The sequence below is a fragment of the Coffea eugenioides genome, chromosome 6 (assembly GCF_003713205.1).
Source record: "Coffea eugenioides isolate CCC68of chromosome 6, Ceug_1.0, whole genome shotgun sequence".
Taxonomy (NCBI): domain Eukaryota; kingdom Viridiplantae; phylum Streptophyta; class Magnoliopsida; order Gentianales; family Rubiaceae; genus Coffea; species Coffea eugenioides.
In genome coordinates, this window is record NC_040040.1 from 31,200,712 (window position 1) to 31,215,728 (window position 15,017).

General features: G+C 35.2%; 1 protein-coding gene and 1 non-coding gene across 3 annotated transcripts; one reads left to right on the forward strand and one right to left on the reverse strand.

The window, feature by feature from the left end:
• Positions 1-6,429: 6,429 nt before the first annotated feature.
• LOC113775697 (G-type lectin S-receptor-like serine/threonine-protein kinase SD2-5) lies at positions 6,430-8,244 on the reverse strand. Of its 2 annotated transcripts, none has more exons than XM_027320679.1 (2): positions 7,694-8,244; positions 6,430-7,454 (listed from the first exon to the last, which is right to left on the reverse strand). In XM_027320679.1, the coding sequence occupies exons 1-2, from the start codon at positions 8,075-8,077 to the stop codon at positions 6,528-6,530; spliced, it is 1,311 nt and encodes a 436-aa protein (XP_027176480.1). In that variant the 5' UTR covers positions 8,078-8,244; the 3' UTR covers positions 6,430-6,527. The 2 variants fall into 2 exon arrangements, with proteins under 2 accessions (XP_027176480.1, XP_027176479.1); XM_027320678.1 differs by having other exon boundaries at positions 6,430-7,553.
• A 4,509-nt stretch (positions 8,245-12,753) lies between these two features.
• On the forward strand, positions 12,754-12,860 carry LOC113776574. The gene has a single exon (XR_003469060.1). It is a non-coding gene; the product is annotated as a small nucleolar RNA R71 (small nucleolar RNA).
• Positions 12,861-15,017: the final 2,157 nt, after the last annotated feature.

Below are 15,017 nucleotides of genomic sequence, written 5' to 3' on the forward strand. Positions count from 1 at the left end.
GCATAATTGGGTTTATGTCAGGGAAACATACGATCTAACTTAAACAAACCCTCTTAGCGTGTTTGTTAGTTAGGATTGGGCCTTTCTAATTATTAATGCAATCTAGAAATTAAATCCTACGGTCGTACCTAGGGTTGTTTTTGGGTTAGAGAAATAGCTAACGGTTGTACCTTAGCTATAGAGAAATTAAGGAAAGGTTGGTTGTTTATCGCGTGCATGACAACTATAACTGATCTGTTGATAAATGTTGGAATTATTTCTGCATCAATGATCAGTGCATGAACCATTTCTGAAGTGTACCCTTGGCTAGAACTCTCCTAATTATTTCTTTTAATTAATTATTTTCTGCAGTTAAATTGTTTAGTTAGCATTTAATCCTAAAACCCCCTATACTTTGAACTCTAGAAGAAACGAATTATCCCCAGTCCCTGTGGATTCGACCCTGCTCACCGCTATATACAAAATCTGTATTTTTCTCGAGTAGGTATTTATTATTGCACAGGTTTGGCACCTGTCAATGAAATATGAAATGAGTGGTATGATTTACCACATGGAAAGAAATATGCATGTGATGTGTGAGATGAGCTTATGTTATGCAAAATTCTAAATGGTCATGAAATGGATAGTAGGAATTATAGTCTTGATATGTTTATGGATGGTTATGGTAGTTATGTGTTTGGCTGATTAACACATATTATGTTATTTGGTCAAGCAGTAATCCAAAAACCTCTTGATTGCCCTCCTGGAAAGGGTTTATTCTTTAAATTGAGTACTTAGAATTTGGATATTACATGTACTTGTTTATGAGCCAGTATGAAATGTTTTACACTTCTAAGATTTTTTAAGTTTGACTATGTTATGCCATGAACAACAAGTTTACATTACCATTCAAGAATATTATGTGTAACAAGCTTTTGTTAGGATTTTTAATTACCATGGATGTGATAAGTGTACTAATACTTTTAAAATATATTATATTATATCTACATGACCTAGCAAGGGTGTAGGTGCTACCTGTTGAGAGTGCTGAGTGTTCGTTACTCAAACTACTCCTTTTTTTTTTTTTGGTATTTTCTTGTAGACCTCGAGAACTAAGAGGAAGTTAACATCGACGAACTGGAAAATGATATCTATTAGAATGTTCAGTTTCAAGGAAATAGATGTTTATTTTAGAATTTGATAATTATGAAGTCGACTATTCCAGAATATTAAATGCTCTCTGGTTTGTGTTTCCATTAGTTGTTTTGAGCATGTAAGCTCAACTAGATGTTTATGTTATTTCTAATTTTAGACATTTTCCACACTATAAGTAATGTCATTATTATCTAGTAAGGTAATGTTCAATTATGAATATAGCCTTGTATTTTTTTTGAGTAAGTCTTGAGAGACAGCGAATGTCTCATACTTAGTACGTATAGGGTAGAGGAGTGATAAGAGATGCATTCGATACGTACCTTTTTAGTTCGCTCTTAATGAATTTTGAACACTCATATACTGATTTCATCTTTCTTATAATTTACTCCATTGTTTTCACAAGTAATGTATTCTAAATGTCATCTAGTATACGTGTCTTGTAAGTTCAGCATGAAGGCAATGGGACTAAATTATTTTTGTGCAATTAGAGATCTTTGAGTGTAGTACTTTAAGCTATTTTAGATGACATATTAGGCCGACAAATAGTTTTGGTGTAATCTCAATAAAGAAAATTGTTATGAGTTACAATAACTAAGAAATGGCACTAAGTGATAGTGCACAAGTGTTTGAAACTACTGATGATGATTGTTCTATTAAAACTGATGGAAATGTGATTTTAAACATAGGCTAGTTATGCCTTTGTTTGTTTATGTTTTTTAATGTTTTTTTGACTCCGAGTGCCTGTTTCAATATACTATAGCTTTTTATTTTTTGGATTGTGGTTTTCTATAGAAAAATTACTACGTTCCCATGAATACATTTGCCAATCACTTTTTTTACCTCATATACATCAAATCTCTACAATACATTTTTCTACAACAACTCCTAAAAATAAGAGAAATTTCTAATTTTGTGATGAATTTTAAAAAAATTCTACAAAAGGGGTGATTTTGGCAATGGATTCCGTCCGGGGGTCTTCGCATTCGTGAAATGCGAGCTCTACTGAGCTCGCATTTCACGAATGCGAGCTCTGCTTATTGAGCTCGCATTCCGCAAATGCGAGCTCTAATATACACTTGGCATAGTTGTATCATGTATGCACGTCTATTTTTTTTTTTTTTTTGGTATTTTACTTCCTTGCCTTAAGTTGCCTGCAGATGTTTGTATTACAAATATATGGTATACTAAATATATAGTATGCACATTAATTTCTTTGGATTGCTTAAGGGTATATTGTTAATAATAGGGGGTTTAACCATAAATTATAACAATTATGAAGTAATATATATTAGAAAATTAACACAATTATGAATTTTTTTTTTTGTAAAATTCAAATTTAATTAATAAGAAATGAAATAGGCAGTAAGCATTTACAAACGGAAAACAAAATCCTACAACAACTCTAGGACTCTACACCTTATTAAAAAAAAAAAACTAGTTCTCTATACCTCAGAGAAGCTAAACAATCCTACAAATAAACTGCAAAATAAATCACAATAACGCAAATTATGCTAAGCTAATAAATACTACTGTGCAACAAAATTTTTGTCTTTGTCCCGCGTGAAACTACAAAGTCAAGAAATCTGCCTAAACATTTTGTTAGCATTTTTCCAAAAGCAGAAGATGGAAAATTGCCCATTTGTACTGGGGAGTTCGTGATCTTTTCCTCATTCTAGTCTACTTACAATTCTTGGAAAAAGGAATACTCACATCTCAAACAACAGCCTGTTCATCTGCAGCGTCCCGCAGAATTCTAGAAAGTAGGTGGCAATATTAATTACGTTTCAAAATTGACTGCTGCGATAACTAATTCGATGGCGCTCCTTAGTGGGAGTTCGGTGTCGCTGAGCTCACTTGAGCTGAGCTCGCATTCACGAAATGCGAGGTCAGTGAGCTCGCATTCCATGAATGCGAGGTCAGTGAGCTCGCATTCCATGAATGCGAAGATCCCTTTTGTAGAACAAGCTCCAAAAATCGCCCCCGTTGTAGAATTCTTTTTTTTTTCCATCATAAACTAAGAATTCACCCTAAAAATAATAATCCAAACAATTGTGGCTGTAAATAAGCTTTTCCATTAACTTAGCTGATTTGAGAGAGCAATTTATTAGGACTTAATACTATCTTAGGCAAGGATGCTTAATACAAAAGAAAGGGAAGGTGATAAGAAGCTATGTACTTGACAAGGTGTTTGTAGAGTACTAAATTTAGGACATGTCTCTTCAACCATTTTCTTCATTTATTAACTGGATAAATTTATAATTTGGATAGAGTTTTAACTACGGATGACTTGAGTTTAAAACTCTTAGGTGATTTCTAGTATTAAATTGAACCATCATATCAAATTTCTAGTGTTTATCATTTAATTGAATGGCATCTGTTCCAATACTATTAGTCTCGTCACACTCGACTCCACCCCTTAACAAGGTTTTATTGGTAGTAGATTGCCTAAATCATGTCAGTGCTCACTAATCTACTTATCGAAGCACAATTTCTTTTATTGAATTTTACAGTGAAATTAAAAATTACAACACATCGCAATAGAAAAACAAAAATCACTTCACTTCTAGTCTTTTTACATGAAGATTCTAACAAAAATTCGGTCTAATCATTGATAGGTCACTCATATGGCACCTCAGCAACCAAATCAGCATGTGCAAAATCTATTTATGTTGGGGGTGAGCTACACAGTTTAATGAGACCCCTGGGCTTAAGTTTTAGATGCATAGATAGACCTAATATAAATTATACTCAACAAGCAAAGAAAAAATAAATAAATCATAATACAATAAAGGATACGACATTGATTGTTGGTGGCAATCCTGTTTCACCTTATACTACCATTACGAGTTCAACCTCCTACTCCTAATCAATAAGTCAGTTCTAAAAGTACCTTTTACTCTTGATCTAATAAGTGGACAACCTCCTACCCAAGTATTGCATTGGCACCAATGTGTGCAATGACGTTCGACATAACTCTTGCTTGCTTGACGGATCAAGGCACAATACTGGCATAATTACTTGTACCAGTGTGATAAAGTACACAATTGATACGGTCAAACACATGCGATCACGATTCACTCTTTGACATGACAAATTCATGAACATTTCCCGATGTGGTAAAGAATACAATCGGCAAATGATTCAATTCACTTGTAGATTAATTCAATGATCAAGTACAATCATCATGTGTTTAATATAATAGTCGCACATTAATCATATATGATCATTCATCAGTTAAATAAAATAAAGGCATGCATTATGGTAGTATTTAGATGCACATGAGTAGTAATTTTAATTTAACTTCGTTCGGTTTTAGCATCGATCTAGCATAATTACTATATGGAGTGTAGATCTAAAACTATATGCTTTTAATAAAACAATATTTGAGAATTATAGTATTTATATAGGCATAACATATATCTACATGCATGTAAATGGCACTGACTTTAGATATTCTTGGTGTTAGATAAGGCTCACCTTTTCTGACACTATTTTCGTATTATTGTCTTATCTTCTTCTCTTTTAGGACACTCTTCACTGTATGCTTTCTCTTTTGAACTTACTTTTTTACTCTCTTGTGAGTGCAGGTAAGTACTCCTAAATTTTGACATATGAATGAGAAGGGGGGCTATTTATAGTTGTTTGTAAAGAAGACGAGTTAGTGCCATAAGAGAGAGGTGATGACACGTGCCACCTCAGTATGTGAAATGTGTCGTGCTAGTTGACACTTGTCATCACAAGGTGACATATGGTAGACAAAGTGCCACGTGTCTTGACACGTGGTAGATGAAAGACATGTGTCTTGGGCATGTGGTAAGAGGCTTTGCCCAATTGTAATTGGGTACTCCATGTTTGAGTAAACTGTATTTAGGCCACAAGTAGTTCAACCTATCAGCATTCAGGACTTATTTCTGTGTATTTCTATGTAATGTTATTTAAATAAATGTCTCGAACTTTTACATGTCCATTTACTTAAGATATTACGCATAAATAAGGAAGTATCTCCTCCCCTCAATTTGGATTCAATAAAAATAGTTTCAAGGTCAAATTCTTAATGGATAAAAAGTCAATTTTCCCACAAAGAACATATTCTAAATTTTCAGCTCAGGGTTTAATTTTAAGAGTCTTAATTAGTAGGGTTACATGATTAGAAAATTTCCAAAAAAAAAATAGATTTAGCCTAATTTAATCATAGAGAACAATTATTGGGATTTTTTGTTCTAATTTTCTACGTATTTTGAATACCTAACTTTTATGGTATTTTAGTCTCCACAGACTGGTCAAACTTTGGTATGAACTCTATTTATTAAGTGGTTTATTATATTGAGAAATCCTTCTTCATGAGTGAGACTCTATGATCCAATTGTAGGGTTTGACAGGCCTCACATCATAAACCTAGCATTCTGCAAATTCTTCAAATCCTCTTCTATTAATATTATTGATTCCATGAATTCTACTTTGAGTTTTATTCAACTACTAGCTCTTAACCAATACACATTCAGCCGCACCCATACTTTATTGGAGCAAGCACACAAAATAACACTAACACTAGTCGTAACTGTTGGAGCACTCCATGGAGAATAAAAACTTTAATGACTATTCTATACCATCATTTCTTGGATATAAAACTAATGATGTATCAATTAGACTCTAATAATTGTATAATCAAATACAAAAATTAGATTTGGATCAAGAACTTAACATTGCAATAGGGGAAACTGGGCCTGACACCTCTTTTTCTTTCCGGTTAGCTTATATTTGGGCCAGACGGTTCTTTTGAATTACATCAATCCATATGCTATCAGACAGGTGACTAGCAAGTTTCCTGTCCTCACTTCTCCTGATAAGACACGGATAAACAGTGTGTATAACATGTGCTTCTTTGTGCTTCTACTAATCCCAAAGGTGTGTTGTGGGAATTGGTTATTAAGTGTATGGGAATTCCCCTTTCTTATTTTGTTTGTTGTTTCTAGTTGTTTCATTTTTTTAGTGTTTTTTCATCCTTTGTGTCAGTGTCAATCTTTCGGCTGGCTTCCTGTGGATGATTGGATCCTTCAACTGTTTGTCTAGAGGTCGATATGACCAACTCGCAAAGCCACACAATTTTATTTTTACTTGCTCTTATTACGTTACATGTATGACAAAAGAAAACTGACAAAGAATTTTACTATTCTTGAATTACAAGACTTGTAATTCGAAATTTTCAATATGAAGTGTATGACTCTTGAATAGAATTATGCTAGAGTTGAACTTTTGGGTATATTATAGTGTCTCAATGCAATAGTGAGTCTAGCCTGTCCAAATAAAAGAAGGGTGAGTTTCCTACTATGCAAAGGGACCTCTTGCTACTAGTCAGCTGGAATTTTTGAATAAAATTGGAGGAAAAAGAATAATTAAGGGGTGTGCCTGGTATTCAATGAGGTTTGTCTTCTCTTCTGAATTATATAATATCCAATGCCAGCCAAAACAATAAAAATGATAAAACCATCAACCACTCCTATCACAATTACACTCCATTTCTTCAATCCAGAACTCTTGCCATGGACCTGATCTCGACTTCCCTTCGGCATTTTAACCCAATAACTCCCTGTGCTTCCCCTCTGGATCTCCTTAACTCCCCTAACCAATCCATAGAGAAAACATTGCTGCAAGTTTGCATCAGCTTCAGCTGACGAGATGTATAATGCTGCAACACAAGTACAGTTATCCAAACACAGATTTGCACATGCGTCTTTGCTGATATTGACCTCGCTAGGGGTTCCCTGCCTCAGAATGCTCGTAACGCCTTGCAGCTCAACCATCTCTGCCTGGTTCCTTCCACACAGCCCTTCAGATATGCCATCAGTACTGCAATCTGGAAGTGACCCGATACCTTTTGTCATTAGTCGAATGCAAGAGCAGGCGTTGGAGAATGTACAAATTCCATATGGATTGCAAGCCAAAGGAAGATCACATGTCCCATTGAGTGCTTGATAGGAAGCTTGGAATATTTGTCTCTCAGCTGAGTAATAGTAGAGCCCTAGATTACCAGTGGAATTTCCCAGTGCTAGAAACCTCACGGGCTGAGGCTGTTCTGAGGTAATCTGAGCCACTTTCTGGAACTTACCATTGAATATTTCAAGCGCTTTGGAAGTCAATTCTATATATGTAATGTTTTTCTCACCATAAGGGTACGGCTTAAATTCCCAATAAGAATACTTCCACTTGCCAGAATTCAAATACAGTACAATCTTATCATACTGAATTTCAAACGAATAGAATAAACTCGAGTTGTTGCTGATGAAAGACGTTAGCCGAGTCCTTGAACTTAGCCTTTGCCCCTGAAGCATTACATCAGTTGGGAAATTGAAAGTTTGCCACTTAATCAAGTTCAGAGGATCTACTAAAATGAGATTACCTGTCTCTAGCAAGTGCAGCCTCTACAGAAATACAGAATTTGATGGAACATCAATCAGATAGTAGTATATCAAGATTAAAGAATGAGCACACATTTTGTCAAAGAAGAGATCAAGTAAGCACAATCACCTAGGTAAGTAAGGATCTGCTTTGCAATATTTACCTGGACGCCTTGTCCAGATGTTCCACTCCTCCATCCAATTATTTCTTTCTGACCTTTCAATTGCAGATCTCCATCCTCTGTGAGCTCGAGCATGCATTTGTCTGCTGTGTAGAATCGAGAGAAATGGCCAGAACTCCATACCTTAGCATTTCCTAGGAAGATATCTAGTGAACACGCGTACTTGTCATCCAGAGCTTCAACACTGACTGCAGTTCTAAAGTTGGGCTCGGTTTGGTCAGTTTCCATAATGAAAGCTCTCCCCACGAATCCGCTGCTGTATGCTGGAGGTATAGCCAGTGTTACATGGTAGCCAACGAGAACATCAGAGTCACAATAGGCATGGAAGAAAAGATAAACAAGGAAAACGAGATGGCAAATTTTCATTTCAAGATTGGATTATAACAGCAGTGCATATTTTCGTGGGGGGCAGCTCTGGTACTTTAGTTTAGGGGTCTTATTTTCGGGTGGAAGCAATAGAAATGAGTGGAAGAAAAGTTGGCATGCTGCCATGCCTTCGATTCACAGACTCAGAAACAGCCTAAAAGCACACTTGTCTAGTTGCCCCTTCATCGTTGCTTTTGTTTTGGCTGGTTTTTAATTTATTCCCATTCAATTGTAACTAATTATCTCATTACCAAATAAAGTAAAATAAATAAACAGCTCATTATCTTTTAAATAAAGATTATAATCGTTTAACTCTTAAAGTGATTTTGCTTCCCAACGTGTCTCCTAACCTTATCTCCCTACTATTCCTGATTCCATGAATTAAATCCTCTAATGGAAAGAAACAACAGTTTTCTCAGTTTTCTCTACGTTTCATCCTCGATTGAAAAGAACAATAGTTTTCTCTATATTGTTTCTATCGAGAGACTCTCTACAAAAACGGTAAACAAATAAAAGAACGAAAAAAAAATAGCATGAAATTCCTTCAACCAAGTAATAATTCTCTAGGAGAAAGCCCAAAAACCCTAGTAACTTACAAGTGTAGACGTTAGAAGATAATACTCGTTTTCTTATTTATACAAACATTGACTTTCACTTCCTTTTGTAAAGCAAGTTGTGGTGAAATTCATCTGTAAGGTAAATAACAATACATCATTTTTCTTTAATTTCCTTTCCTTCTTTCTTTCTTTCTTCTTTTCTTTTTTCTTGGCATGGCCTTGGCCCTAGTACTGTTATTGAAGGACAGTTGTAAGAATAATTAGAGTCAGAAAGTTGCTCAATATAAAATTGAACCAGCAGTTAAGATTGTCCAACTTTCCAGCTCTATCAGGTACTGTGATTTTATGGAAAAACAGAAGAGTGAGCAGGTGGAGGTGGTGGTAGAGTTGGAGTAAAATAGATTGTGATTTGTAATACTGACCCCATGTGTCTGAAGGGTCAATTGGATGCTTCTTCTTTTAAGGTTAGAGCGTGCAATCCCCTTTATGAGTGGTGGATTAAAATTAGACTCTTTTCTGTTTGTGGAAGCTGACGCCATCATGCCGGCATCACTACCTGTGGCATTTGTCTTGGGGTGACACCAACTCTCGCGCATGAATGACGCCTGAAAAGTTTGGTGTGGGGGAAAAAGAGAAAAAAAAAAAAAATAAGAGACTGAAGCTGTTACACTGGAGCACAAATCAAGCAGAAATAGCAAAATTTGTTCCTTCTGATGATCACAGATTTTTGCTTATGCTTAGCATGAGACATGGAAGAAAATCAGGGATTGCAATTTTCGACACGGTAAGTGGACAAGACGCAAATACCAAAACAAAAAAAGAAAAAGAAAAAAGAACAAGACTTGACTGAAACAAGATAAAGAAATAATTTATGTAAAAAATGGATTGACACAAACACTGATGTGTTGACACGATTATTCTATTAGTGACATGTCAAGACTTTGTTTCGAATGTGCACTTTTTGCTTAGCTAGTAATGATGATAATGATTTTTGTGCTAATGTTAGCTCATATGCCTTAGACATTTTGATGGATGAGGAAATTATGTTTCCTCGTGTCTTTGAACACGAGTTGTACAGATTTTCGGGCCTTTGTTCGAAGTGTATTCTCTCATTATAAATCAATGCAAGTAGCCTAATGTTTCGAAACAAAAAAAAAGACATGTTAAGAATTTTGTAAAAAATACTACTATTCCGTTCCTCCCTCATACGACACCAAAAATGAAGTTGTTCTCGTTAAGGTTCAAGAAATGTGTTGGTGTGAATCTTTATCATGCTACCAAATCAGCCGGAGCCAGCAACCTTTGTCGCGAGTTATTACGTTTTAATTACAGAAAGCAAAAAGGGAAAAAAAAAATGCCAACTTGAAGCTCAATTCAGCAAAGAAACTTTTGCTATCGTCAGACGTTACAATTACACATGTAACCATAATTTTATGCTGCGTACACAAAAGTAGTTGGCTTGGTATTCAGCCAAATTGGCACATAATTTTATCTTGACAGGTGTTCAATTGGTACTCGTTAGATAGGCTCTAATTTTAATTTGATGAATAGAAAAAAATCAATATTTTTAGCTTACATTTTAAAATTTGAATGTTTGCAGTTATTTAGTTAAAATTCAATTCCCGATATCTGATTTATCAAAACAAAATTTGGACGATAACAAGATGGTGGTCTTATTGAAAAAGTTATTTTTTTTAAATCAAATTATCGATCACAGCCATTGAACACCCCAAGTCAGTTTTATTTTCTATATATTCTTATAACATCATTAATGGTCCGAAGCACAAATATGTAATGTGGCCTAGGCCCTGATGGATAAAATTGGGAAACCCAATTCAAATACCAGAAAAGCAATAAGAAAATTGTGTCCAGAAACTCGAGAATCCCATTAATATGTAAGAGGAATTAAGAGAATTGAGTGCAGAACCTCAAGAATCCCATTGATACTGTTAATAAGTGGATGACAGGGTAGGAGATGGTACATTAAGGAGGAAGATGGAATGAGACTTGGGGAACAACAACAAATGAGAAAGAAAGCTCAACAGAGCAATTCTTTACTCTAAAACAAAATGGTCAAAACGTGAATACAAGACCGGAAAATGCAAAACGACAAATGGCCAAATAGAGCTATGCCAACTGGATGCTCTAACAAAGGTAAACGGAAATATTGTGACTTGAGACTAGGGGTGGAGCTGATAGCTACTCGACTCGAGCTCGATATGTACTCGATCAGAAGCTCGAGCTCGAACTCGCTTCATCGAGCTCGAGCTCGATCTCGAGCTGCTCGTTAGAGCTATCGAGTCGAGCTCGAGCTCAGAAATTTGATACTCGAGAGCTCGACGAGCTCTATCGAGTATTACATAAAAAAATTTAAAAAAAAAATTATATATAAAATTACTAATATAGGTAAATAAATTCTGAGAATTTATCAGTGAGTACCCTTATCGAGTCGAGCTCGAGTATTTTAAGGACTCGATCGAGCTCGAGCTCGAGCTGTGATTCTCCGACTCGATCGAGCTCGAGTATAATTATATTATAGCCGAGTCGAGCTCGAGTATAGCGGTACTCGAGTTCGACTCGGATCGAATACACCCCTACTTGAGACCTTGACTCCTTTTTTTCCAAATCACGCCTTTAGCTAATTAAAAGCACCGCCAAAGAGACACAACAAAAACGTGTCTTACGACCTGCGCCTTCTTCTTAACTTCTTTCTTCCAAATCACGGCTTCAGCTAATTAAAAGCACGTTTTCAGCTCACTTCAACAGAAGGGCAAACTATAACGCCGCAACCCATATTTTATTTTCGCAACAAATTTATGTTAAAATGACAAAACTACTCCTCCAAAGTCTAGATTGCATTAGGACCTGAGAAGGATAATTTTGACATATTGTGCAAAAATGACTGCGGAACTACAAAATGGCCTGTAACATTAAAGGCACCCGAATAGAATGCACCTGACCTAATCAACCCTATAACATCCATTAAACTCCTCGGCTAACTAACTATTCAGGACTAAAGGGTCCAATTATTACTGCTCCTGCAATGTTATTATCAAGCTCCATCATCTTACCGGAATGGTTACCTTAGAGTTGGTGGTGTTAGGAAAAAAAAAATTTTGTTGGCTGTTCTACGAAGAAGTATTGACTTATGTGGAACGGAGTTAGTAGCATTCTTATGAGAAGAAGGCATCATCTTCTTGTTCATTATTATCCCCATTTTTATCACTTTTACCACTTTTACCATAGTGATTATCCTCTAGTTGTTTACCACTACAAAAAGTGATTGCATTCACATGTTCTTTAGGATTCACCTCAATTTTACTTGGAAATTTGTCCAATTATCTCAAATTAATGGAATTAACAATATTACCTATTTGGCCTTGCATATTCCTAATCACGGGCATCATATTGTTCATGCTTATTTTAACATCATCAAATCTTTCTTTTGTTTCACGAACATGTTTTTCAAAATTGACGTCCAAAGTGGAAATACATGGCTCAAGTGGCCTTGTTGAAAAATCAGGTGGATTGATAAGTTTTTGTGAATTTGATTGGTCTCTCCACCCTAAATTATTGATTGGTTCAAGTGGCCTTGTTGAAAAATCAGGTGGATTGATAGGTTTTTGTGAATTTGATTGGTCTCTCCACCCTAAATTAGGATGATTCTTCCAATCGGGATTGTAAGTGTTTGAAAAAGAATTATTTTGAAGTGGCCAATTGTAGTTGTTAACACTATAAATTTGCTCCACATGAAAACAAATAGCACTATCATGATCACCGCCACATGTTGAACAGTATGCAACACTTACATGAGAATTTGACCAATTTCTCCCTTCTTTACTTAACGACTTCTCAATGTTATCCATTCGAGAATTAAATATATTTTCTAATTTAGCACTTAAAAAGTTGAGTGTGTCAATTTGATACATACATGCCACTCTTCTTGACTTATTTCTTTCATTTGTCCATTGATAGTTGTCAGAGGATATTTCTTCTGTCAAAGATCGAGCATCCTAGGTTGATTTTCCCATTAAACCTCTACCGACGGCGACATCTATGTTGATCTTGGTTGGATAGTTGAGTTTATTATAGAAAGTTTGAACAACCAACCAATCGGGAAGGCCATGGTGGAGATATCTTATTTGAAGATCTTTAAATCTCTCCTAAACTTCATATAATGACTCACCTTCATGTTGAGTAAAACCTGTGATATTCATGCGAAATTTAACTATTTTTTTGGGAGGAAAATATTTATTCAAGAATGCTTTTGTCAACTCACCCCAAGAAGTGAAAGTATTAGGTGGATAAGAATTAAGTCATACTTTCGCTTTTATCACAAAGTGAAAAAGGAAATAACTTTAACTTAATTGTATCATCACTTACTCCATTTATTTTGATTGTGCCATATAAATCCATGAAATTAGCTAGATGAGTATTCGGATCCGCTGTTGCATTTCCTCCAAATTAACTTTGTTGAACCATTTGGATGAACGAGAGTTTGATTTCAAAGTTGTTTGCATTAATTGCCGGCCTTACAATATTAATTTGTGCTCTCGATTCCTTTGACAAGGCATAATCCCTCAAAGGTTTTGGCCTTTGCTGCTCTATTTCGACGGGAGTTTTACCTAGACTTTCCATCTCAATTTACTCTTGTTGGGTGTGTCTTCTTCCTTTGCTCGCCGTATTTAATTCTTGAAGGTAAATTGTGCCTTTGATGAAGAATTTAGTACTTAGAAATAGCCAAAATTAACAACTAAAAGATGCAAAATATAAGATTAGCAAAATAAAGATAAAGTAACAAAATCTAGATTAATAAATCTTGCTTTAACTCTAGTGTTGGACCCTCGGCAACGGTGCTAAAAACTTGATAGGGTCTTTTCACTCACTGCGAATTTTAAAACCTTATCACCCTATTTCCGCAAGTGCATGGATCGTTTATTGAATATATGGATAATAAGCGTCGATCCCAGAGGAATTTAGAATGTAGCAATCACTTGAATTTAATTACTTGCTTTATTACCTAAACAATCAAAGTTAAGGAAGTAAAAACAAAGAAAGTTAACTAAGTGGTACAAACACCCATGGAAAATCTTAGTGTAGGCGGTATAATCGGCCATATGACATAAATCATAATATAAAACTGGCCATTAGGTGGTAAAACCAACCATATAGGAGATATGTTGTAAAAATAAATAAATAAAAGTAAAGACAAATTAGATTAGAATTGTTTAAAAATTAAGTGAGAAGATCTTAGGGATTAGAATCCTTTGTTATATCAAGATTAGAAATTAGTTAAAATGATTATGCTTATGATTCAATGAATTATCAAAGAATAACTTCCAAATGTATGTCCTTACTTTCGCCAATGGGCTTTCTTAAGAGAAACTGCCTTGGCTAATTCCTCTAAAAATTACTATTGCCAATTTCTTTAATTTTTTGAATCATCCTTCACCTAAGTTCATAGAGAAAATATAAGAAACAAGTTAAATAAATTCAATGAAGTTATTTTATGAATCCAACAAACTATTATTCACTACTTTCGTAAGAATAAGACTAATGTTTAAGAACTTAGATCTATTTCAAGGTAACTTTCATTGCTCAACAATTATTAAATCATTCATAGTTGATGGCCAAACTGTGACAGCCCCACCTCCCCCTAAGGCGAACCAGAGGGTTCGGCGGGCCGCCTGCCCAGCTCTCGCCGGGACTCAGTCGTTCACTACAATCCTCAAATGAATTACAAGAATAAACCTCAAATATTACAATATAAATCTCCAATATACATCAAATTCTCCAAATCCAAACTAATTCCCAACTATACATCAAATGATTCCAAATCCAAACTGTACAAGATATAAGCCATCCAGCCACGTGAATAAGTACTACCAGCCTTCCTTTGCCATGAGCCCTGTGGAGGGGAATAAAAATATTTTTGGGGTGAGCTAAAAGCTCAGTGAGTAACCAGTAAAATCAGTAATCAAATCGGTTTAACAATAGTTCATTTCAATGATGTCATTGATTCATAAATCAAATGATAAATCTAGAAACAATTACGACATTTACAAAACATTACATATGGAGTATCAAGAATTCAAGAAACATTTACAATGAAAAGCGATAGTAACATTCATTAAAAGGATACGGGTGGCTCCCAAGCCAATTCTTTTGTCGAGTTTGATCACTGGTTGACCCTTAAGATCCTGAGCTACACAGCTCACTTCTCTTGCCCAAGTCACGAGCAATAAATGCTCTAAAATATTTTTCAAGCAATAAATGCTTTAGTTCAAGGAATAAATGCTCTCAAGCAATAAATGCTCTGGTTCAAGCAATAAATGCTCTACAAATATTCACAAGCCATGAATGCTCTATAACAAATCATAAAA